At 48.6% G+C, this 23,162-nt stretch overlaps 4 protein-coding genes and 1 pseudogene across 4 annotated transcripts; 2 read left to right on the top strand and 3 right to left on the bottom strand.

Annotated features, from left to right (window-relative positions):
* The first annotated feature begins 322 nt into the window (after positions 1 to 322).
* LOC136453605 (glucan endo-1,3-beta-glucosidase 14-like) lies at positions 323 to 2,982 on the top strand. The gene is made up of 2 exons (XM_066454160.1): positions 323 to 835; positions 1,684 to 2,982. The coding sequence occupies exons 1-2, from the start codon at positions 763 to 765 to the stop codon at positions 2,829 to 2,831; spliced, it is 1,221 nt and encodes a 406-aa protein (XP_066310257.1). The 5' UTR covers positions 323 to 762; the 3' UTR covers positions 2,832 to 2,982.
* A 4,592-nt stretch (positions 2,983 to 7,574) lies between these two features.
* On the bottom strand, positions 7,575 to 8,240 carry LOC136453604 (uncharacterized protein At5g39865-like). Its single transcript, XM_066454159.1, has one exon. It carries the CDS (start codon positions 8,218 to 8,220, stop codon positions 7,693 to 7,695), a length of 528 nt encoding a protein of 175 aa, XP_066310256.1. The 5' UTR covers positions 8,221 to 8,240; the 3' UTR covers positions 7,575 to 7,692.
* Positions 8,241 to 8,259: 19 nt separating this feature from the next.
* LOC136453603 (uncharacterized) lies at positions 8,260 to 10,111 on the bottom strand. The gene is made up of 2 exons (XM_066454158.1): positions 8,897 to 10,111; positions 8,260 to 8,519 (listed from the first exon to the last, which is right to left on the bottom strand). The coding sequence occupies exon 1, from the start codon at positions 9,789 to 9,791 to the stop codon at positions 8,955 to 8,957; it is 837 nt and encodes a 278-aa protein (XP_066310255.1). The 5' UTR covers positions 9,792 to 10,111; the 3' UTR covers positions 8,260 to 8,519; positions 8,897 to 8,954.
* A 2,623-nt stretch (positions 10,112 to 12,734) lies between these two features.
* Positions 12,735 to 13,470, bottom strand: LOC136453602 (uncharacterized; annotated as a pseudogene).
* Positions 13,471 to 17,637: 4,167 nt separating this feature from the next.
* LOC136453601 (uncharacterized) lies at positions 17,638 to 21,807 on the top strand. Its single transcript, XM_066454157.1, has 3 exons — positions 17,638 to 18,535; positions 19,503 to 19,657; positions 21,243 to 21,807. The coding sequence occupies exons 1-3, from the start codon at positions 17,845 to 17,847 to the stop codon at positions 21,600 to 21,602; spliced, it is 1,206 nt and encodes a 401-aa protein (XP_066310254.1). The 5' UTR covers positions 17,638 to 17,844; the 3' UTR covers positions 21,603 to 21,807.
* The last annotated feature ends 1,355 nt before the right edge of the window (positions 21,808 to 23,162 follow it).

Here is a 23,162-nt window from a genome sequence, read left to right as displayed (position 1 = left end):
GTTCGGTTGGCTGGTTCGTATCGTTGCTGGTTTGTGAAGAAGTACTGCTGGCTGGTTTGTGCGAGGGAAAAATACTATTCCGATTGAAAATTTACGATCATGGATGGACGGGACATCTCTGGTTAAAAGAGTCTTGGACACTAGATGGTCTTGGACAGCAGAGTTTCTCAAACCGTCGTCGCCAAATCTCACTCAGACTCACACGAAGCTGCACAGGAAACATATTATCGAGAGGCGTGACCAGCCTTGGTGGACACCGAACACGTACGCGGCGACTGTGACTAGTGGAAGCACGGAACGGCCAATTCTGAGTGTGCAGCAGGCGGGCGAAATCACACACGCTCTCGGCGGCGAACGGAAGCAGGGCAGAAGCCAGAATCAGAGGTGGTGGGCAGGCGCAGGAAGCGTAAAGGGAGCTGCCGCGACCGACGCGCGCACGTGCCGGTGAGAGGGTGTTGTGAGTTGTGACGCCGACGCCCCCGGGCCGGCCGACCTGAGATGAACAGACGAGGGAGGGAGAGAGAGATTTTTTTCCTCTTCCCGATCCCTGCATGTAAACGCAACGCATTTATTTTCTGAAAATTTGCTAACGGGCATGGCGCCGTCGCTGGGATGGAGTAGCCGAGTAGGGTATAAAACCGAGGGGGGCGTCACGGCCACTGGTACCGAGGGGAGGAGGCTCTATCGAACGCAACTACCATCTCTGTATCGGCGAGCAACACAACAGACAAGGGAAGGAGGAGGAGGGGAGCCTGGGCGGAAATGGGGCTCCGCGTCCGCGCCTCCTCGCTTCTGCTCTCCCTGGCTCTCGAGCTCGCGGTCGCGCTCGTCTCAGGTAATTCAGTCGCCGGCTTTGGTCGCTCCCTGCTTGCTTCTATTGTATCGCTATGGATTCTCCGTCTTCTTGCTCGTGCTCTGCCTCTTCCCGCCATGGCTCGCATCAGTGTCGCGTCCGTCTGTCCTCGTGTGACGTGAGTTGCTATATCGGTTCTTTTGGGTTCTGGCACGATGCTACGTTCCAGTTTCTTCTCCGTATGGAAAAGGATACAGAGCTCTTTTTCGTCGCCGGTTCTTTCTCCGTATGGACAAGGATACAGGGCAACACTGGAAGCAGTTGCGAACCAAGAACATGGAGACCTGTGGATGAGATCCGGCAAAGCCAGCAAAGCGGACCAGAATTGAGCGAGCCCGGTTGCTAACTCAGCTCTGACGAGCATCCACAGTTCCACTTCCACCAGCAGCTGCAGCTGGTCCATTACACGATTTCTTTCTGAAACCGTACACTTCTAAGTGACCCATGTTCTCTGAATCATGATAATTCTACCGTGCAGTTTGCTGAAAATTCTGGTTTTACATCTCTAGTTGTTTAAATCATAGCATTTTGCCTCTCTCACTCATAGATGATTTCTCGCTCTGCCCCTACTATGAATGATCATTCCGTCTGCTTCCGTATACATTATTGATTGTAGGTGTATAGGTGCTCTCTTCTCTTGCCACCGAACAATTTTTTTATGCTGTTTAATCACGAAAGCGACTTTGCACCTAAAGCATTTCATGGGTCTGTCTGAAAAGGAAATTCAATTCCGTTGAGAGAAAAATACTACTACAAAATAGCGTCAGCACTTTAAGTGCGCCATTACCCAGTGCTAATAATGAGCGTCCCCGCGCGTGTTAATCTGGCAGTGTCGGCGCAGCAGAAGTTCGGGATCAACTATGGGCAGATCGCGAACAACCTGCCGGAGCCGACGCAGGTGGCGGGTCTCCTCCAGTCGATGAACGTGAACAAGGTGAAGCTCTACGACGCGGACCCCCGGGTGCTGACGGCGTTCGCCAACACCGGCGTGGAGTTCATCATCGCCGTGGGCAACGAGAACTTGCAGACGATGGCGGCCAGCCCCGCCGCGGCGCGCCAGTGGGTGGCGACGAACGTGCAGCCCTACATCCCGGCCACGCGCATCACCTGCATCACCGTCGGCAACGAGGTCTTCTCCAGCACCGACACGGCCATGATGGCCAGCCTCCTCCCCGCCATGAAGGCCGTGTACGCCGCGCTCGGCGCGCTGGGCCTCGGCAGCCAGGTCACGGTGTCGTCGGCGCACTCCGTGAACGTGCTCGCCACCAGCTTCCCGCCGTCGTCGGGCGCGTTCCGGGAGGACCTCGCCGAGTACATCCAGCCCATCCTCGACTTCCACGGCCAGACGGGGTCGCCGTTCCTCATCAACGCGTACCCGTTCTTCGCGTACAAGGCGAGCCCGGGCAGCGTGTCGCTGCCGTACGTGCTGTTCGAGCCCAACCCGGGCGTCCGGGACCCCAACACCGGCCTCAACTACGACAACATGCTCTACGCCCAGATCGACGCCGTGTACGCCGCCATGAAGGCCATGGGGCACACGGACGTGGGCGTGAGGATCTCGGAGACCGGGTGGCCGTCCAAGGGCGACGAGGACGAGACCGGCGCCACGGTGCAGAACGCGGCGGCGTACAACGGCAACCTGATGCAGAGGATCGCCATGAACCAGGGGACGCCGCTCAAGCCCAACGTGCCCGTCGACGTGTACGTGTTCGCGCTCTTCAACGAGGACATGAAGCCAGGGCCCACGTCGGAGCGTAACTACGGGCTGTTCTACCCCAACGGCTCGCCGGTGTACACGCTCAACGCCGGCTCCGGCGGCGGTTCGAGTCCGGGCGGGTCGCTCAACCCGTACTACACGTCCATGTTCTCCTCCTCGTCCAGATCGGCGGTGAGCGCAACCTTTTTGACAGAGAGAGTGATACTATTACTGCTTCTGCAAGCAATTGTAATACTCCGACAATCATATTCCTACTGTTAGTCAGTGATACTGATACCTTGTAATCTTGTATACGAAAATATGCATTTCAATTCAACCATAGGGTAGGCCTAGATTCGGAAATTTGGCACGACAGTGTGGCTGCTCCAAAAGCTCTTATCTTTTCTCTTATTCCCCCCCAGCAATGATCTTGAAAAGGTGACCTTTTCTTCTCTGTGCACAAACCTTTCGAGATGTGGAAACACCTAAAGGTGAGGTTGATCGCATCGTCGAAAGCGCGGGCATTCCTGAGCTTTTGACCCAACGGACGAACCAAACATTTAGCCGCGTTTTTCCAAGTTGGCCTGATACCAGTTAACCAGTAGTTAACCTTTGGCGGCGGCAGCCTGAAACTGAAACTGAAACTGAAACGGGGAATGTCAAAACCCAGCAGCAAGAGCAAACACAATCATCTCTGTGTTCTGTTGTCCCTGGTGGCTTGCAATCGCTTGCAGATAACGTATCGGATGGGGTTGGTTGTCCTGCTCGCCGCATTATTCCTCTGATGAGGCTTCCTCCACACGTACCGCCCAGAGAGAAAGGCTCGCAAATCATTGGCAGCTTCCCTTCCGACTGACGCAATCCGGTCTGAGTTGTCGTCGCCACTCATCAGTGCCGGCCGGGGCCGGTGCGCTGCATTGCCCTCACTGACAGCGAGTTAACGTCGGACACAGTGACACTGAAATCATCTCAATTTTCTTTCCCATCTCCTGTTCCTGATGCAGTTTAGTCTAAAAAATGGCTTAGGAAAAAAAACAAATCCCGCATGACAATGAGAATTCAAATTTCCAACCCAACGGTGCGTGAGCGTGAGAGACCAAGGCCTCCTTCAGAACGCGGGAGATTTTTCTGCTGCGTTTTTCCTTTAAAAGCAAACTGATTCCGACGAAATCCATGTAGGATTCCTATAAAATTCTAACGTTCCAAATGACCCTAAGCGTTGCTCTCGGCTGAGCTCGTGTGGTTAGGTAACAGGTCCTGTCGTCCAAGCGGCGACACTTTGGCAATTAGTTTCTGGTGAGCCATGTGATATGATGCATGCGGCAGACGAGTGGCGCCCCGTTTGTTGAGGACTTGAGGCCCGTTCCTGCACTGCAGTGCAGCTGGTCCCTCCGTTCGTCCGGTGAGGGCGCCGCCCGAACGGCCCAGCAGATCACCGAGAGCCGTCGAAACATTTTCGCGTCATCCGCAAGGACCCATCAAAATTCTCGCAGATATGATGCATGCGGCAGACGAGTGGCGCCCCGTTTGTTGAGGACTTGAGGCCCGTTCCTGCAGTGCAGTGCAGCTGGTCCCTCCGTTCGTCCGGTGAGGGCGCCGCCCGAACGGACCAGCAGATCACCGAGAGCCGTCGAAACATTTTCGCGTCATCCGCAAGGACCCATCAAAATTCTCGCATGCGGACGTTTCAGATAGGGCTCAGTCTCGTCGCTGTCCGCACACAGGACGTTCGGTCAGCACGCTGCAGGCTGCTGCTAGCTGTTGACCACTCCTCGTCGCTGTGTTGTTTGGCAGGTTGAATCGAAGCATTGGCCTGTTGTAGCAGTGCAGTGCAGGTATTAGCGGAGTGTTGTGGAGGATGTCCTCTTGAGAGCTCAAACCTAACAAAACAACTCCTCCAAACCGGATGTTTCGTCGCCTTGATCGATCACGAAGGGGCGTGGCGCCGTTTGCACGAAAGAGGACGCACGAGTGGATCGACGAATATCTCAGCGCCTTTTGTCTGGTACACCCTTATTGGAAAGTTATTCCCCATGTAGCATTGTGTGTGATTGAGATTTCAAGGCTAGAGGACCGGGCTTTATTCCTTGGATCACAATGCTTGACCTACTAGCCTAACACTCTCTATTCCTGTCCCACAGTCCCAGTGTCCCTGTAGCGGAACTAGTTATATAGTACGTATCTATTTGCCTATTTGGTCACTCGTCTAGATGCATTATGATGCAAGTGACAGTTCACAGACTCATGCAGGGTTCACTACTTCACAAGATATGAAGATCAGTTGAATTAGCCACCCAGTGCTTATGAATCATTTGCTTATGTTGTGTGTGTCCAAAGAACAGGCTCTTGCTCATTGTGCTTCTCTTTTGTGATGCAAGGATAGACAGTTTGGTGTTTTGTTATGTGCCTGCACTACCGTGGAGGAAGGGTACTAGATAGACGAGTAATAGCTAGCTTGCTCATGTAGGAGTACTTGTTTTTGCTAACGATCAGCTAGTTGAGTCACTTTGAAGCCTGAAAGAACGAGATGAATTGTGAGAAGTGGCTGCGATTGGTGGTTTAGAAGTGTCAATCACACGAGTAATTGTATTTATTCATTTTTATTCTTCCTGTTAATGTTATTGTTTTTTTTTTTGTCTAAGTGCCTCCGCTCTCTATCGTACTCCATTCATCCACAAAAAAAATACAATAATAACACAAAATCAAATTAAAATATCTTGAATTTGGCTGACTATAAACAAATAAGAATTATCAATATCTATAATATCGAATAAGTCGCATTAGATTTGTTATGAGATATATTTTCATACTGTACTTATTTAGTGTCATAAATATTAATATTTTAACCAATGTATTTGGTCAAACTTTAGACACATTAATAATAGCACATTATCAAGTTCAAGAATCTTGAATTTGACTGACTACAAAAAAAAATTATCATTCTTTTGTAAGATTTGATAACTATAGATTTGTCATGAGATATATTTTCGTACTATACTTATTTAGTATCATAAACATTAATTTTCTTACCTATGTATTTCAAATTTTAGACTCGTTACAGTAGGATGTCTTGTTGAATTAGGCCCGCTACCTATGCTGGTTTTTGCGTTTTATTGTTGAAAGCTCGTCTGCAACGCTCTTTTTATAGGTTCCAGATGGCTTAGATGACAACTTGGGCAGTTGGGCACGCGTTCTGTCAGTCACCGAGTTGTCCAAGGCCCAATCATGGCAAACCACCAGAGCTTGATTTTTGTGCTCGTTGTGTTTTCAGTGTGATCATAGATTGAACTTTTGAGCTAATAATGACCAGACCATATGTGCGAAAGAGCAGTTAGCCACCAGGTGCTTTGGTGATTCCATTTGCGTTCTGCATGGCTGCCAGACAGGGTTTTGCCTGGCCTCCTTGCCGAATGAATTTATCTGAAGTCAATATCTTTCGTTGGATCAGCAACCAAGGGAAAAACAACCTGTACTTTGGTTCAACCTTGACCTTCCATACTTTCTCCCAAGGATGATCAGGGAAGGAACCAATGAATTGAACATTATAGGTTGATGTTACAGTGTAGTTTCCATCCACTGTGAAGCACCTAGTGATCTGATGAGGTTGATCATGTAGTTGGATTGGCAGCAATACTTCCCAAAGAGACACGTATTATCTTAATTCTTGATCATTGGACATACATCGTAGGCCGCACATCCATAGATTTTCCGTCAAGGAACTTAAAACACATAGGTGCAATTTGCTTAGGGCGATCTTCCTTCCAGCCATCTGTCGTGCTAGAAATTTGCCTGTAGTCCATCACCTAGTAGTAGAGAGATAGAAGTACATGCCCTGAATAGTTGTGTTTCTGCAGTGGCGCGTTGGCTTTCTTGGAGATGACAGATGAGAAAGCAGCAAGCTCGGCTGGATCCCTAGCCGGCTGCTACTGGTCCATTCAATTATCAGTTTTCATCTTTGTGTTTTCGTGAATTCTCAGAAATGTTTTCCTCATTAGCCTTATCACTCTTTTCTGTACCATGTTTCAGGTCTTGGGAAAACATGTTCCATAAAAAATGGGGAAAAAGGATGGAGGGTCTGTATTTTACTCTCACAACAAAAACAGCTTCAGCCGGCTTATCAGCCGACTTTAATACCAGCCGAACGGGCCCACTTGTATGTAAGCAAGCAACTAGCGCCACACCTGTGCCTACGTACGGGTCGGGTTTCAAGTCTGACAACGAAGCATCCATTCACACGAACCGTGCAAACATGTCATGGTTTCAGACTTCAGAAAGTCTACTATAGGAGGCCGGCCTAGATACCGTAGCAGGCGAAGCCCAAGCGTGGCGCGGCAGCGTCCGTGCGGCGGCTACAACTACACGTACACGTACACGTACAAGGCATCAAGCGGTCAAGCCGTTGCCGTGCCGTACGTCGCCGGCAAGGCAAGGACGCGGACGCTGCTTGCCAAGACTGTATGGGTTTGGGATGACTCTGTCAGCTGGCCTCTGATACAGCCACGATTTCGTGGGGTACGAGACGAGCAGACGATTGAGTCACACGATGACGGAAAAGAACATGGACAGAACCGCATGCAAAGTCTGAAGAACAGTTGCGATGACGATGATGATTGATGAAGAGGAAGACACGCGAATGGCGGAGCCCATTGTGCGCCTGTGTTATTGCTGACTGCTGAGGTATAGTACTACCAGGGGGTGTTTGGTTTACCTTCTAAATTTAGTAGCTTTAGTCTCTTTTAGTAACTTTTTTACTAAACACTTTGACTAAGGGGGTGTTGGTTGTCCCTCCTAAATTTTAGTCGTTGTCCCATCGGATGTTTGGACACATGCATAGAGTATTAAATATAGACTAATTACGAAACTAATTACATAGTTTGCGACTAATTTGCAAGACGAATCTTTTGAGCCAAATTAATCCATGATTTGACAATGTTTGCTGCAGTAAACATGTGCTAATGATGGATTAATTAGGCCTAAAAATTCATCTCGTGAAGTACTGACGGATTATGTAATTTGTTTTTTTATTAGTATCCGAACACCCCATGCAACATCCTTCCGACACACCTCTTCAATTTTAGTAGTCGGATCCAAACACCCAGCTAGACATTTAGCCAACTAGTAACCCAAGGCTTACTAAAAGGAACTAAAAGCCCAGCTGAACAGGTGGTGCCTCTCGTAATTGCCCTGTCCCGTAGGCGTCGCAGACGAAGGCCGAGTCCTGCCCGGCGGCGTAGTCGAGGAGCCGACGGAGCTGGCCGGTCTCGTTGAGCTGTCGTACCTCGTCCGCGCCGCCGACGAGGCGGCCGCTGATGAACAGCTGCGGGAGCGCGAAGGCGCGTCCCCGCGCGGCCAGCAGCGCCTGGAGCTCCCGGCGGATCGCGGCGTCCATGGACACGTCCCGCTTGTCCACGGCGACGCGGAACCCGCGCAGGATGGCGCGCACCGCGGTGCAGTCAGTGAACGTGCGGCGCACCCCGCGCAGCGACGTCGTGTACAACACCACCGCCTGCGGCTGCTGTGCGCGTGGCTCGTCCACGAGCTGCTGCCTCCGCCACCTGGCCGCCGACGCCGCCGGCCAGTGCCCCTGGAGGTGGTGGTACGTCAGCGACCGTGTCAGCTGGAACGGCTTCTTGCCGCCGCCTCCGGCCGCGACGCCGCCGCAATCCTCCATCTCACGCGCCACCAGCACCACCCGCTGGCGCAGCAGCACCGCCCGCCGGCACCGTAGCTAGGTTCTTTGGCTATGGCGGTTACCGGGAGGCGAGGAAAGGGGGAGGAAGACGAAGAGGATCTCGCTGGAGCTCATCTTAACCGGATCTCGCTGGAGCTCACCGGCAGACAGGCACTTCTTCCTCCCCTTCTTCGTCGGTCAGTTCTCCTTCCTCCCCTTCTCCGCCGGCCGATGCTCCTTCCTCCCCTTCCCCGTCGGCCAAATGCCAGGGGCAGGAGCTTAGGGGCGTTTTGATTATCCTAAACATGCACATGTTAAGTTTAGTCATAATTAGTCCACCAAACCAAACGTTGCCCGACTAAAATTTAGAAGATAGTTTAGCTGACTAAATTTAGGAGCCGGAAACCAAAACAGGCCCCTAGTGTGTACACAGCCTACGCCGATGATTGGTTCGAGGTTCAACAAACAAGCTCTTCCAAAGGTGTTGCGAAATTCCATGCAGAAACAATCCACCGAAATCCAAAACTCGCAGTTCTATAGGCCAGTCTACGATCGCTATCGAGCACGGACCAATCAGAGCCGTGCGCGCGACCATCCCTGGCTGACCGACGGACGATACGATCAGCTTGAGACGCCTCGGGCTCACCACCGATCGGCGACCACGGCAGTCACTTACAGCGGGCCCCGGCGGACGCCACCTCCGCGATCCAATCGTTTCCCGCCCTCGCCACAACCTAAATTACCGGCCGCCGGGACCACTGCTCAGCGTCCTGGCTGTCGGGCCTCTCCTTCCCGTCGTCCTCGTCGCCCGCCAGCGCCTCGTCGGCCCACGAAGCGGCTCTTCTCCCGGACTTGAACCTCCTCATTCCCGCGATGCCCGGCTCCTGCTGTCGCTGCTGCTCTCCGTCATCGTCCTCCAGCGCCATCTTCCTGGACGCGTCGCCGGGTACAGGGGCGCAGCCGTCGCACCGGAACATGGCCGCCACGCCGTGCCACCACCCGCGGCGCCCGCGCCGGCGCCGCCCGTGCCGCTCCCGGTCGGACAGGACCTTGCCAATGCAGGACACCTTGGGCGATCGAGGCTCTACCTCGCCGTCGCCCCTGCTGCCGCTGCCGCTACCACCGCCGCCGCCCGCGCGCTTGTCGTGCAAGATCCGGCCCTGCGACGGCCGGTGCCGGGAGAAGGTGGGGCGGATCTTGGCCGGGAGGCCGAAGAAAGTGGTGCCGGCCGCGGGGGGCGGGGCGCCCGCGACGCGCGTGGAGTTGGACCGCGTCTTGGCCGCGATGGGGTTGGCCACGACGGCCGCCGCGAACTTGGGGTTGGTGCTGCCCTTGGTGGAGTCGTCCCGTTCGTATATCGGGTTCAGCTCCGAGAACGCCACGTCGTCGCCGATGGGGATGGTTATCGACTCGGGCGGGAAGTCCGGGTCCGGCGGCGGAGGCGGTGGCATCCGCGGTGGCGAGGCGTCCTCGCTGCCCCCCGCGATGACCGTCTCGCACGACACCTTCCTGTCCCCGGCGCCGGCGCCTGACACGCCGCACACCAGGCTCTCCAGGTCCACCTGGGGCATTGCGCGCGCAGCTCGCTGCCTTGCTACTGCTAGTGCAGGGGGGAGTGCAAGAGTGAAGAAAGAAGCGGAGGCAGGGAGAAGTGGCTGCTAGCAGGCGCTTCCCTTTAAAATTCACATGAGGAAGATGGGGGGAGGCAAAGCACAGCGATGCTGCATCAGCAGTGCTCAGAGGCTGTCCTATACAAATAATAAGTGAGGCAGAAAATGCCACCTCTGAAACGAAACGAACTCCAAAAACGGATCTCGCCTATTTGTCTCCCCAAAAAACCAGTCTCAGTGAGCTGAATGGAGTCTTCACCTACTGCCAATTCGTTAGCTGAGGTTAAAGGAAAAATGGCATTGGCAGCCTAAGAGAGCAGCAATCAAGTGAAATCTCCCTATTAGAGAGCAACTGATCAAGGATATACAGTTCAGTTGGGGTAATTTACCTGGTCAGTCCACGATAACGGTGAAGCCGACAGGAGTGGCCTAGGCGATTTTATGCCGATCTGGAGACCTCCGACAGAACCCATTTTCTGCTTTGGCACTCCCAATTAATAAGCTTAGTCTTTTCATTTCAGATTTCAGCGTGGAACGCCCAGTGATCCCCTGAGACCGATCTGTCTTTACGCAGCAGTGGGCAGTGGCCACAAAAATGTGAAGAATCTGTCGCTGTGCTTTATGATTTTCGCAAATACAGTAATATTAAATAACAGTTGGGCCTGTAGGATCATCAGCCTGTCGACACCTGTCTTCAGTTAAAAACAATTTCACCCTCTAACATAAGGTCAGAGAACACCGTAGGGTAAACATCACTCAGGAGCACCAGCACCTAATTTTACAGAGGTCAGAACCAAGATTTGAAGGGTAAATCAAGAAATCTACTCTGCAGAACTGTTCATGATCACTTGATCAGGACGCAGGGCAAGGCTTGGTAAAAGGAATCAAGGGCAGTTCTGGGCACGAGTGCTGTTTGGCTATCACATGACGATGTCGGACTGGGTAGTGAGCACCAGAAGGCATCAGCGGGGCACCAGGCCCATTTGTACTATTTTGTTGGCTTCCCTGCACAAATATAGCTGCAGTCTTTCATTGGCTGAGATATTGTGAGAGGAGTAATGGCCGTGGCTTAGCTTGCAAACGTGCCGTTTTGCTCAGTGTTCAAGTTCCCTGCTCGCTAAACATACCAACCTGATCTTGTGAAGTGACTGAAGCCTAACGATACTATGAAATAGACAGCTGAATGACCCCTACAAAGCACACTGATGGCTCAGCCTGCAGTGTTCAAAGTTCAAACACAGGAAAACCTCACACATGTCATACGTCCTTTTATCTTAGGGCGTGTTTAGTTTCCAAATTTTTTTTTTCCTCCTACAATAAAAGAGCATGTTTGGACACATGCATGGAGTACTAAATATAGATAAAAAAAAAAACTAATTGTACAGTTCTCGGCAAAATCGCGAGACGAATCTTTTAAGCCTAATTAGTCCATGAAAAGCCTTAAGTGCTACAGTACCCCATATGTGCTAATGCCCGATTAATTAGTATCATTAGATTCGTCTCGCGGTTTTCTGATGGGTTCTGTAATTTGTTTTTTTATTAGTATCCAAAAACCCCTCCCGACATCCTTCCGACATATGCGATGTGACACTAAAAAATTTTCACCTCCCCAACTAGGCCCCTTAGATGCGAAATTTTTTGGTTTTTGGCTACTGTAGCACTTTCGTTTGTATTTGGTAAAAATTGTCCAATTATGGACTATTTAGGCTTAAAAGATTCGTCTCGTCAATTACGGGCAAACTGTGCAATTAGTTATTCTTTTTACCTACATTTAACACTCCATGCATGTGCCGCAAGATTTGATGTGACGAGGAATCTTGGAAATTTTTTGATTTTGGGTGGCATCTAAACGGGGCCTAAACACACCCTTAGTAGTGGTACAAAGAAATGAAAGCTGAGAGTGGGCAGCTCTTTTAAATATGAAAACTCTAGATTTCTGACATGGGAGTGCAAGGCTATATCTAGAGTGTATATCGCTGCATCAGTGTGGAAACCTATGAAGCTATGTAGGCCTTGGACCTTGGTCAACACTCAACAACCCCACAAGCTCCCATGGGGTCGGAATTATTGTACTCTGCGACAGATTCACATTACAGGACAGTGAAGAATGGGACGAGGAACCATATTAAGATCAAGTGTCAGGTATAATAAATTGAAAACAATATCCTCTTAAAGTGGAGATCCAAATGGAATAATTCCTGCAGCCAAGAATGCTTCTTGAACCATAGTAGGTTAATGATATGGGCACAGCATAACAGGCATCTATAAAGGCAGGATTTCTGAATTGAAGAACCTAAGTACTAGGAGTTATTGAGGAGTATCGTTGACGAAGCATGTTAGAGGAAATTGGAATTAGTATAATCTCAACTATACAATAATCACATTGCACAGTTGAATGCAAGTATTTTAGGACTGAGACCAAATGCACAAGCTAAATGGGACTTTTTTTTTTCTGAAAGCTTCTAAATCGAGACTTAGCAATCTTTTTGTTTGAGCTATTTAGCACATGGTAGTGCATGAAAAACACCAAGATGGTTTCTTATAACTTGATCCTGAAATTTGTTTAAGAATGAACTTTGGATGCTAACTATAGGGAAGCTATGGTTTCTTAATGTCTGAGGAATTTGATTTCTGCAACTGAACTTTGTACCAACCTACTTGATAGTTCACAATAGACAAAGTTAGGTTGCAGACTATGGAAATTAGCAGGAACGTTAGGTGTGTTGGTTGAGCTCTCTGTCAATTTAACCAGAGGACTCTGCAACCAAAAGCAACGTCCAACCGCCAAAATTAGACTGCCAGAATGTTGGTTAAGCTTTCTCTATCCATAATCCTTTTATCCATTGTACATAACACCGCATAATATACTCCAATGAAGATAATTCAAGAAGATAAGACGAGATCAGTATAAGGCGCAATACATTACTACAATAAGTGAAGTGGATGGAGAAAACTGCAAACCAGCATCATGGAGTCAAAAGTTACGATGTCACTAAGAAGGGTTTTGGTGACATTAACAGTAAATCCAAATCCTTCGTGGGAATGACCACACGTGATCTACAAAATTTTAAGCTTCCCCCAAATGATTTGATCACGTCTCAGCACTTTGTATTATAGTCCTCCACCACTACTTCTGAACTAGGATCACCAACTAAATAAGTAACAAGGACAGCAGCAAGCTCAAACGATGCCGAAATCGCTCTGTAACTTCACGGGCTTGAGGCGGGCTTTGCGGGCCCAGAAGCCGACTGCTGCGGCGGGGGAGGGGTCGAGGCAGTGGAAGCGGAGCCGGATTCGGGGATGATTCCTCGGCCGCGGAGAGCTTGCGGAGGCGTTCCTGGAGAACGCGGACGCGGTCCTCGGTGCGGCGGAGCTTACGCCAGCGCCAGGCGAGGTAAGCGCCGAGGCCGCCGCAGACGAGGATGTAGGAGCCCCAAACGTACGGGTAGGTCTGCGCGTGCTCATTCGCCTTCCGCCACTCCTCCTCCAGCTTCGCGATCACGCCGCCTCCAGTCGCCGACCCCGCCACTGGTTCCGGCTCCTGGCGCGGCTGCGGCTGTGTCTGCCCGTCCCCGGCGGCCGCCATCGCTGCGCTTGTTGGTGTGCGCGGCGCCTGTGCGGCCGTGCGAGTGGGGGCTCGTGTCGGTTTCTTTAGGGCAAGCGCGAAATGGGCCTGGCCGAGCGACTTGTGATGAACGATGGCCCAAACTACCCTTAGTTGGGCCTTCCTTCTGAATCTTCTTCACGCGGATAGGAAGGAACCTCCGTAATTTTTGGGCCACACTTAGCACTTGAATGAAGCCCAAAATTTTGATACAGTAGAACTGCAAGTATAATATTTGAAGATAAGCTATACTCAGCCATGACAGATAGTACTAGCCCATCCATAAGCTCCAGCATTTAGTGTAGTCTAGCAAAATTTTTTTGACAGAAGTAAATCCGACTTTTATAGAAAGCAATGTTTAATACAGACACGCACAAAACAAAACAAAAAATGGCGTGTGTGCAGGCGCTTACCACAGTTCTAATAGCCCAACAGGAAACTACATCCTAAATGGCAACTGAACCGCTGGAGATAACAACCACGCCAACCAGTAGCAAGCCGTCAAGACAACAAAAGACAGAGCAGGAGCATAGCAACAATACATTAAAGCGCTCCTTCGATATCAAGATCTTCAGTTCGCCTCCAGAAGCCCATCAACCATTTCTTCATTCTTCGTATCTTGTCGTCCAAAAACTTTTCATCTTGTTCCTTCAGAAATATGTGCCAACTCTGAGCAAAACTGAGGATTTTACGGAAAAACTACTCCTCCGTCTAGTTTTTCACCTCATGTGTGGCCATCACGTTAATGCAATCGATTCAGGTCTGGACGTTAGGTTCGTCAGGATCCCAGTGAGAGCGCACGTCGAAGCCCGTGCCTCGACGACGACGCAACGCAACAGCCAGCGTCCAGCGGGAGGGAGCCGTGTGCCCGTGTCCCATGTGAGATGAGACGAGAGATGAGTGGGTGAACGGCGCAGACCGGGGCGGCCGGCCGGGGGAATTCATGACCAGCCGTGTACCGTGCCGCCGGGGCTGCTCGACACGCGGATTGGCTACGACCGGCGGCCACGGCCCACGGGACGGCTAGTCCCCACTCCCTACCCACTGTTGCATCGTCGTCAGAGTGACACTTGACCATGTTTGGGCAGGTCCGAGTCTGACGTCTGGGCCGAGCCTGGCCTGTCAGTGCCAAAACGGTTGCTGAATCAGTCTTGGGGGCTACTCGACCACTAGGACTGCTATAGCTAGGCAGCTAGCAGCTTGCTTTCGCTTGTGTTCCATTTGGCTTTGTCCGCAAGGTAATCGGTAAGCATCGATGGCACCACCTTTTGTTCACTTCCGGCCGAAGGGCTTGTTGTTTAAGTCCAGTAATCGCTCGACGCAGCACTACAAAGTGGTTGGCAAATCTGATCCTGCAGCCCCAGGTCCGGACATCTGATTACAATCGAGTATATGCCGATTCAGTAACCATCCAGCTACAAGTCCTGCCAACGATACTCGCTGCAATAATCAGGTCCCGTTTGTGTACCACTTTGATGTCTTGATTGTGATTATTATGCGATAAGAGCCTGTCAACGAACATAAACGTTCCATCTCCAAAATACTCTTATGTATCATTATTGCAGCGTTGGAAGGTAGTACTGGATGCCTTTTGAATAAGAAGCTAGTGATCACCACCAGCAGCACGGTTCTCGCTTTTAACTCTTCTCGTTGATTTCTGGCCGCTAAAGCCTAAGACCTGCACTCACTTGCCACCGTCTTATAGGGGACTGTAGATTGTTTATCTGAGCTTTGTCTTTGGCCTTTGGGGGATTTGGACTATGGCATTGGAAGTGTTGACTGTATATTGCATTCCTGTCAGTGACCGAAGTGTACAAACATGTAACACCCTCTCCAGTAGCGCTCTTGGAACATTATGATCTCCTAGAATCTACAAAGATACAAGTATAGTAGTGAAGGCATTTTATGATCCCGAGTCCATCATCACAAACTAGGATATTCAGCGGCTGTTTGAGGTTTTTGACCTTTTCAGAACTAGAGTGGTGGAGCGGGAGTGAATGATTTAAAGAGAAAACCGTTGTATCAACTGTCGGCAATTAGATGCAAGCTGTCAAACAAGATTAGCTTTCCAGCGCAGCATGGCAATTATCTATAGACTGTGTATTAAAATAATCTCCAAACTAGCAGCACAATTATTATGCATGCGTGCACATCGCAATCAAATATATCCAAGCTAGATGCCACATCCAAAATTATGAACTACTCCTGCTAGACTGAAGTTGTCTCCAACAAAGAGTTGGTCCTGGAAAACCAACACTTCAAGTGTTCAACTGTACGTCTGTACCTGACAATATAATTTCCATCTTTCGGTGTTAAGTTAGCCAAATTATAGGTTATAGTTTTATCAAGAGGCTACAATAGCTAGTCCCTCTGGTCCAAAACATTATAAGCCGTCTTGATATTTTTAGACACATAAACATAATATATATCTAGATATAGAGCAAAATTTATGTATCTATAAAAATCAGAACGACCTACAATTTTAAATAAAAGGAGCACTACAAGACAGCAAATCAAGTTTTCAGTAAATACAAAAAACCATCAACACTTCATCCGCACATTATCCGATATCACAAATATAGGTTTGTCAACATCTAGGTCTATTATTATGAGTCATTTCTCTAAATGCTTGGGCCATAAATACTTCAAAGTTTATATAGATTGACAACACAAGGTTACAGTAATAAAACATTTCTATAATAATATATAACTTGTTCTAGATAGAATTATATATTTTTGTAATATTTTTAGTGATAGAGTTACATACTTACGTTAAAATCCGTATTGGTATCTCATAGGCTTATCTACTGGAGCATGCTTTGATTCGATAAAGCATGTTACTTCCTTGGTCCTAAAATAATGCAATTATCACCTTTCTACGTTCGAGAAGTCAAATAAATTCAAGTTGACATAACTATCAATACTATTTTCTATAAATTTGATCAAACTTGATAACGTTTGACTCATTCCAAACCTAAAACTCTATTTTTTTAGGATTTATTTTATTTGAGGCATAAATGAGAACATTTGCATTGATCGATGCGTTTCAAAGTATTGGTAGCCATGTTTTTGTTGATACCCTTTCTCTTTGGCCTTTGCGGATTCATTTTTATGCTTATTCCAAGACTATGGAGTATTTGGCAGGCATGTTTGTTGACACCCTTTCTTAAGAGATGATGATACATTTAAAAATTTGGGCTATTTGAATCCGCGAAAGTTGATCTCACATATTTTCCTGTCGTAGTTACAATTTGTGCGTATCTGAAAAAGTTATTTAATGTGATCCAAAGCGTTAGCACGGGTAATATACTAGTATATATAACTCGTTCTAGATAGAATTATATATTTTTTGTAATATTTTTAGTGATAGAGTTACATACCTTACGTTAAAAACCCTATTGATATCGCATAGGCTTATCTACTGGAGCATGCTTTGATTCGATAAAGCATGTTACCTCATTGGTCCCAAAATAATGCAATTCTCACCTTTCTACTTTTGAGAAGTCAAATAAAATAAAGTTGATATAAATATCAATACTATTTTCTATAAATTTGATCGAACTTGATAAAATTGGACTCATTCTAAACCTAAAACTCTATTCTTTTTTAGGGCGGAGGAACTACTCTCTCCATCTATGCAATTCTCGTTTTTTCAAAAATTATGATATAAAATAAGTACCATTAAATTGATCATGAAATATATTTTCACAATAAATCTAGTTGGTGACATAAATGTTAATATTACTCACTATAAATTTGGTCAAAGTTAAACTAATTTAACTTACACACAGAGGTAACATTTTTCTAAAAAAGACATGTTTGGCTGGACTTCTCCCCGGCTCCGGCTCCTCCGGAGTTAAAAAAAATAGAGAAGCCGGAGCCGTGTTCCAGGAACCACCAAAACTGTTCTCCTCTGAATGAACCTCCAGGAGGAGCAGTGCCAAACAACCCAAAATCTGCTGGTCTCCATGGTCAGACGTCAACACGATAGTAATAAATACTACTATAGTTAAATAAATATTCCGGATAAGCTTGTTTGGCTGGTATTAAAGTCGACTGAAACTGTTTTATTATAAAAGAAAAATACTGTAGCTCGAGCTGATAAGCCGGCTTATACGAAGCCGACAGACAATGAACATCCTTAACAAAATCCACGCATAAAAGAGCATAAAGGCCAGCCGGCCCGGCCCCACCATCTCTTCCGCCAACCTCGCCCGCACCCCAACGCCCGCCCCTCTCACACTTCCACCTCCTCTGCCTCCCACGCAAGCTCCACCGCGCTCCCACTCGTTCGTCGCACCGCACCGCACCGCACGCCGCGCCTCCCCACCTCGCACGTATAGGCTCCCAAGTCCCACCCACAAACACTCCCCCCAAACCCTTCTCCCCGCGCGCTCCCACTCACTCCGCATGGGCAATTGCTCTCCGTCCCCGCGCCGCCGCCGCCCGACGGAGCCGGGCTCGCCGCCGCTCGGCAGCAACGTGTCCGCGCCCACCGTGACGGTCAACTCCGTCTCCGTCTCCCCCTACGCGCTCGCCAGATCCCCCTCCGTCTCCGCCGCCGCGGTGGACGCCGAGGACGCCGGCGTCGTGCGCGTCTACGGCTCCGACGGGTGCCCCGTCGCGTGGCGCCTCCGCGTCTCGCTCCTCTACAAGGCGGCGGCGCCCCTCCACTTCACGCCCTCCGAGGCGGCCCCGCTCGGCCGCCCCGTGCTCCGCCTCTCCGCCGCCGACCCGGAGGTCTGCGGCACCGCCGACGAGCTGCTGCGCCTGGTGGACGCGCGGTTCGAGGGCAAGCCGCGCGTCGCGCCGCCGGAGAGGCCCCGCGCGGCGTCGCCGTCGGCCGCGGCCGCCGCGGAGGTCGCCGAGCTGGTGCGGCTGCAGCACTGCAGCGCCGAGCGGCACCTCGAGGGCGTGGCGGCGAAGGTGGCGGAGATGGTTAAGAAGGGGAAGAAGTCGGGCAAGGGGAGGAGCGTTGTGGAGGCTGCTGAGGTCAGGAGGCTCGGCAAGTGGTACGGGGACGCAATGGAGGTGATGCTGGAACACGCAAGGATGGAGGAGACCCTCATCTTCCCTGACATACAGAGGGCATCGTTTCCAGGTCGATTTGAGTTTGATCTATTTTATTTGTGCCGCATTGCATTATGCTCTTAATTTCCCTTGATGCTCATAGAGGTTTAGGGCATTTGTCTCTCGTTTTTTTTTTTTGAAGTAGGGCATTTGTCTCTCGTTTCTAATGTGCATTGGCGTTTTTGAGGATTTATATTATAGGCCTGCTTTCCTTTCTGCACTGACTGTTTCCTGTCGCAAAAAAAGCAGTGCGTCTGCGTCTAGACAATTGGAGCTCTGCTTCAATTCGTAGTTCTCATTCTATTTTGGGTGCGTTGGTTAAGGAGTCGTTCACTAAATATAGACTAATTAGAGGGTGTTTGGTTGCCCCCTCCTAAATTTTAGTCGCTGTCACATCGGATGTTTGGACATATACATAGGGTATTAAATATAGACTAATTACGAAACTAATTGCATAGTTTGGGACTAATTTGCAAGATGAATATTTTGAATCTAATTAGTCTATGATTTGACAATGTGGCGCTACAGTAAATATGTGTTAATGATAAATTAATTAGGCTTAATAAATTCATCTCGTGGAGTACTGACGGATTATGTAATTTGTTTTTTTATTAGTATCTGAATACGCCATACAACACCCTCCCGACATACCTCTTAATTTTTAGTCAATGGATCAAAACACCTCCTTATTCTAATTAGTAAAAGCAGCTAACATCTATTCTAACAAAATATTGCAATGTACTCAAGCATCTACATTGCTAGTACATTAAGAAAATATACATTGTGGAGTAATGTACTAGAGCAAAGCCAAATATTTGGCTGTTTCCAAGTGAAAGACAAGCGGGCTTTGCGAGAAGTGGGAACCAACCGTCACACTCACACCAACTTGACGTCTTCGATCCAAGTTATTAATTGAACATTTATTTAAGCACCAACTGCTTGCATACTGATATGATTAGGATCTAATCTAATCTGACACCAATATTTTGTGTGACAAGGGGTCTGCGATAAGGTTAACGAGCAGCATGGGAGGCACCTGCCAATGATGAATGGAATCAAGGAGGATATAAAAACACTGCTGACGTTGGAATTAGGGAGCCCCCTATTCCATGAAGTGGTGGTCAACCTCTCGGTTCGCCTCAAAGCGTTGCAGGTACAGTCCCTGTGGTATCCAATAAATGCATTGGTTGTTCTTTATCTGCCAACTGTTCATTGCTTGCGAAACCTTTCTACTTCAGAATATACACTAGTTTAGGCTTTCTGGTGGTAGAAGCTTGTATTTAGTTATGAACGCCATGCTTGAAAGAATAGGCAAAGCACTATCTTAGGTGTCTTCAGAAGACATTCAACTGCTTAGGAGGTTTTGCAAACTTCACCTTTTGTAACTTTCAAGGGTTCTATACTACCTTCATGCAAAAGCGATAATTTGTTGGTGTGGATGTTACCCTGTCCTAATCTGTATCCCCTTTAGCAAATAACCTACTATGAGATATTCTCTTGGAAAGGAGTAACCGAAAGTGATATAGAACAGAGAATGATTAGGGGACCATTCACCATGTTACCAAAGGATAAAATTGATTCCTTTCGTCCTCAAGTGGAAAAGTTTGTTATATTGCACTATTTTATACTTGCACTTTTCATTGAATTGGATTGGAAGATCATGTAGGTCCTGGATAAGGACCACTTCCAACCTATTGTCTCTAAAACTTGCGTGGCTTGTCAATTTGGATCTGGATTCACCACCATATGCTTAGCGCATAATGCTATCTTCACGGTTCTACTGCATTGGTATTGTGCATGCTGCCATACTGGGAAAAGTTGCAAAGGAAAAAGTAAAGTAGGCTGCAGTCTGTTTATTCTCAGCCTGTTTGATCTGTAAAACTGGTATTGTTTGAGCAAAAGATAGCACGGGAAGTTGTTTTGAGATTGATAGGAATCCACCACCATGGCGTTAGCATACAACTCTCCTTTTTATTGGAAACTTGGAAGGTGTGTATTGTGTAATGTAAGTTGAGGGAAGAAAGTAGGGTGCAGCCTGGCCCAAGCAATTAAGAAATGATTGCTTTGCATGACAATAAAGGTTTCAACATTTTATGCTCATTACAGCTGGCCCTATTCCACATGTTCCTACCAAGCTTTTGAAAAGAATTTGACATAGGTCTGGAGGCCATTTGACAATGGTGCAATCATCATGGGCACTCCCATTCCATGGATGCTTCATCTCTGTGGACATTGGGCAGTCATTGTTGCAAACTGGAAATTTGGTGATTGCATTCAGTGTGTGGCTTATCTTGCTTTGAGCTAGTTACTGATAGCATGGGTTGACAAATTGTCAGGCAAAATTAGCCAGCAATTTGTCTCTGAACCAGCTAAGAAACTTTAGGCTCTTAGCGGCCTTTGAAGTTTGTTTTGATATTTTTTTCATAATATAATATTGTGGACTGATGCATACTTGCATGGATAATGAGAAACTTGTCTATAGAATATCCTATGAACTATTTAGAAACGAGCTCATTGCAGTATGATTAGTTACAGGTCTGACTTTTATAAATCACAATTGATTATGGTACTTGGCTCATTACCAAAAGTTTGCTGATAATACCAAACATTCCGTATCTGGACTCATCCTATAATAAACTCAATGAGACATTACAACTCCTAGGCAGTAAGCTTGTAAATTCATCTCTCTCTCTCTCTTCGTGTTTGGTGTATTTCTGATGTCTATCAAACATTGGCAGGACCACACCAAAGAGCACTTCAAGGAAGAAGAGAATGACCTTCTCCCACGGCTAGAACAAGTACGACGGATGCAGCGGGAGGAGGGGAAGGTTTCTGACAAGTCCAGTTCCGCATGGGCTTCTGAGGCGGTAGCTACAATGGAGATGACACACTCGAAGCTCTTCCCCTTCTTCATGACTGGTCTCCTTCCTCAGGAGGCCATGCAATACTTGGACCTAGTGTGCCGATGCACGAAGAACACGCGCCATCTGGTCTCCATGCTCAAATCTCTTGCAGAACGCCTTGAAGACGCGAACCCGTCAATTATACACAACAACCCTACCAAATTGTATGAGCACCTACTTGTAAAGTCCCCATAAGCCTGAAACCCCTCCGTGCAGCCATGCGGTATGTGTTAAATTGTGAATGCTAACTTTTTTTTCTTTTCTGTAGTGCAGCTAATGTATTTCGGGTTATTTGAACGATTGTGAAAGCGTGGCGTGTATAGCTTATTGTGTTATCTCAGCGTGAGTAACTACACAGAAAAAATGGAAGTGATTGAAATGGGCATGGATTGTTTCTGAACTACAGTCTAAGATCATTTCTGGCTGTTCTGAGTGCTAATCTGATTCACAATGAAGCATGTTGCTATATTCACTTTGTGATGTACTTCTTTAGATCTGTTTTCGGCTTCACGTGCACAGATGTGATCTGGTTTGCCATATATGTATCCTGTAGATCTGTAGAGATTCTTCATTTTGTCCTTGCTTACGGAGAGCACCCAGATTGTAATCACGGTAAGCACTCTAATACCTCTGCAGTACTCTGCAGAGAAGACTCATCCGTAACAGGGACCCATCGTGATTCTTCATCAGTATCGTGACTATTTCATTTCATTGTTATATGCGGACGTTGTAACAAGTACGTAATTCAAAGCTGCTGAATCAACAAAACCATGAGGACATTGTAACAAGCAATTCAAAACTGAGGACATTGCAACAAGCAATTCAAAACTGCCGAATCAATGAAACTACGAAAAACAATGCCCTTCACGGTCCCTTGATACAAAAACTAATTCAGAAACCAGGCTAATCATTTGACCAATAACCTCAGCGCAGCATCATGGCCACCAAGCCAGCGGCGGACAAGAAGGTGGCGCCGCACGCGGAAGACACGGCCGGCGCGGCGCCGCTGCTATGCGCTATATCGGGAACGACCACCGGGAGAGTCGACGACGCCGTGCTAGGCGGGGTGGCATCGGACGACGGCGGGATCGAAGCTTCATCGCTAGGTGATGATGGCGCCAAGGTGGCCGGCCCCTCCGATGGGACCGGGACCGGGGACCGAGCCGTAGAGACCGGGGCATGCGCGGCGGGCGTCTTGGGCCGTTGCACGGGTGGCGGCGTGGCGGACGAGCGCCCCGCAGGCGCTGGTGCCGGAGCAAGGTGGTGGCGCCTGGTGCCAGTCCACGTCGCGTCTGCCATCGACGCAGTAGGCGCCACAAGGACGGCACCCACGAGAGCCATGAGAATACAGAGCCTTCGTCCTCGCGAAGCCATGGGAGCACGTACCCTGCACGGCGATCGCCTACGAAATCGAAGCGTGATGCTAAGAAAGGGGTGATGATCGAGGAGAAGACGACAATCGAGAATTCGAGATATGGACGTTTGATCATATGGGCATGGGGCGTATATAGAGGCGTTCAATGTGCATTGCATGGAATGCCAAGATTCTATATGTTGTATGCAATGTAAAAATGGTAGCAGTGAAAAATGACCGCGTTCTTGGTGCCGCGTTCTTGGTGCGCGTACATGGCAATGCCATTGGGTGAGTTGGCGAGGCGAGGGATTTCGGAGTCATGCTGGGCATGGCCAAAAAGATATCACAGGTTCAGGGCGTACGAAGGTTCGTATTGCCCTCCACAGATGATTTTAGGGTGT

Source organism: Miscanthus floridulus, chromosome 5 (genome assembly GCF_019320115.1).
Source record: "Miscanthus floridulus cultivar M001 chromosome 5, ASM1932011v1, whole genome shotgun sequence".
Taxonomy (NCBI): Eukaryota; Viridiplantae; Streptophyta; class Magnoliopsida; order Poales; family Poaceae; genus Miscanthus; species Miscanthus floridulus.
This window is presented reverse-complemented; position numbering and strand designations above follow the sequence as displayed.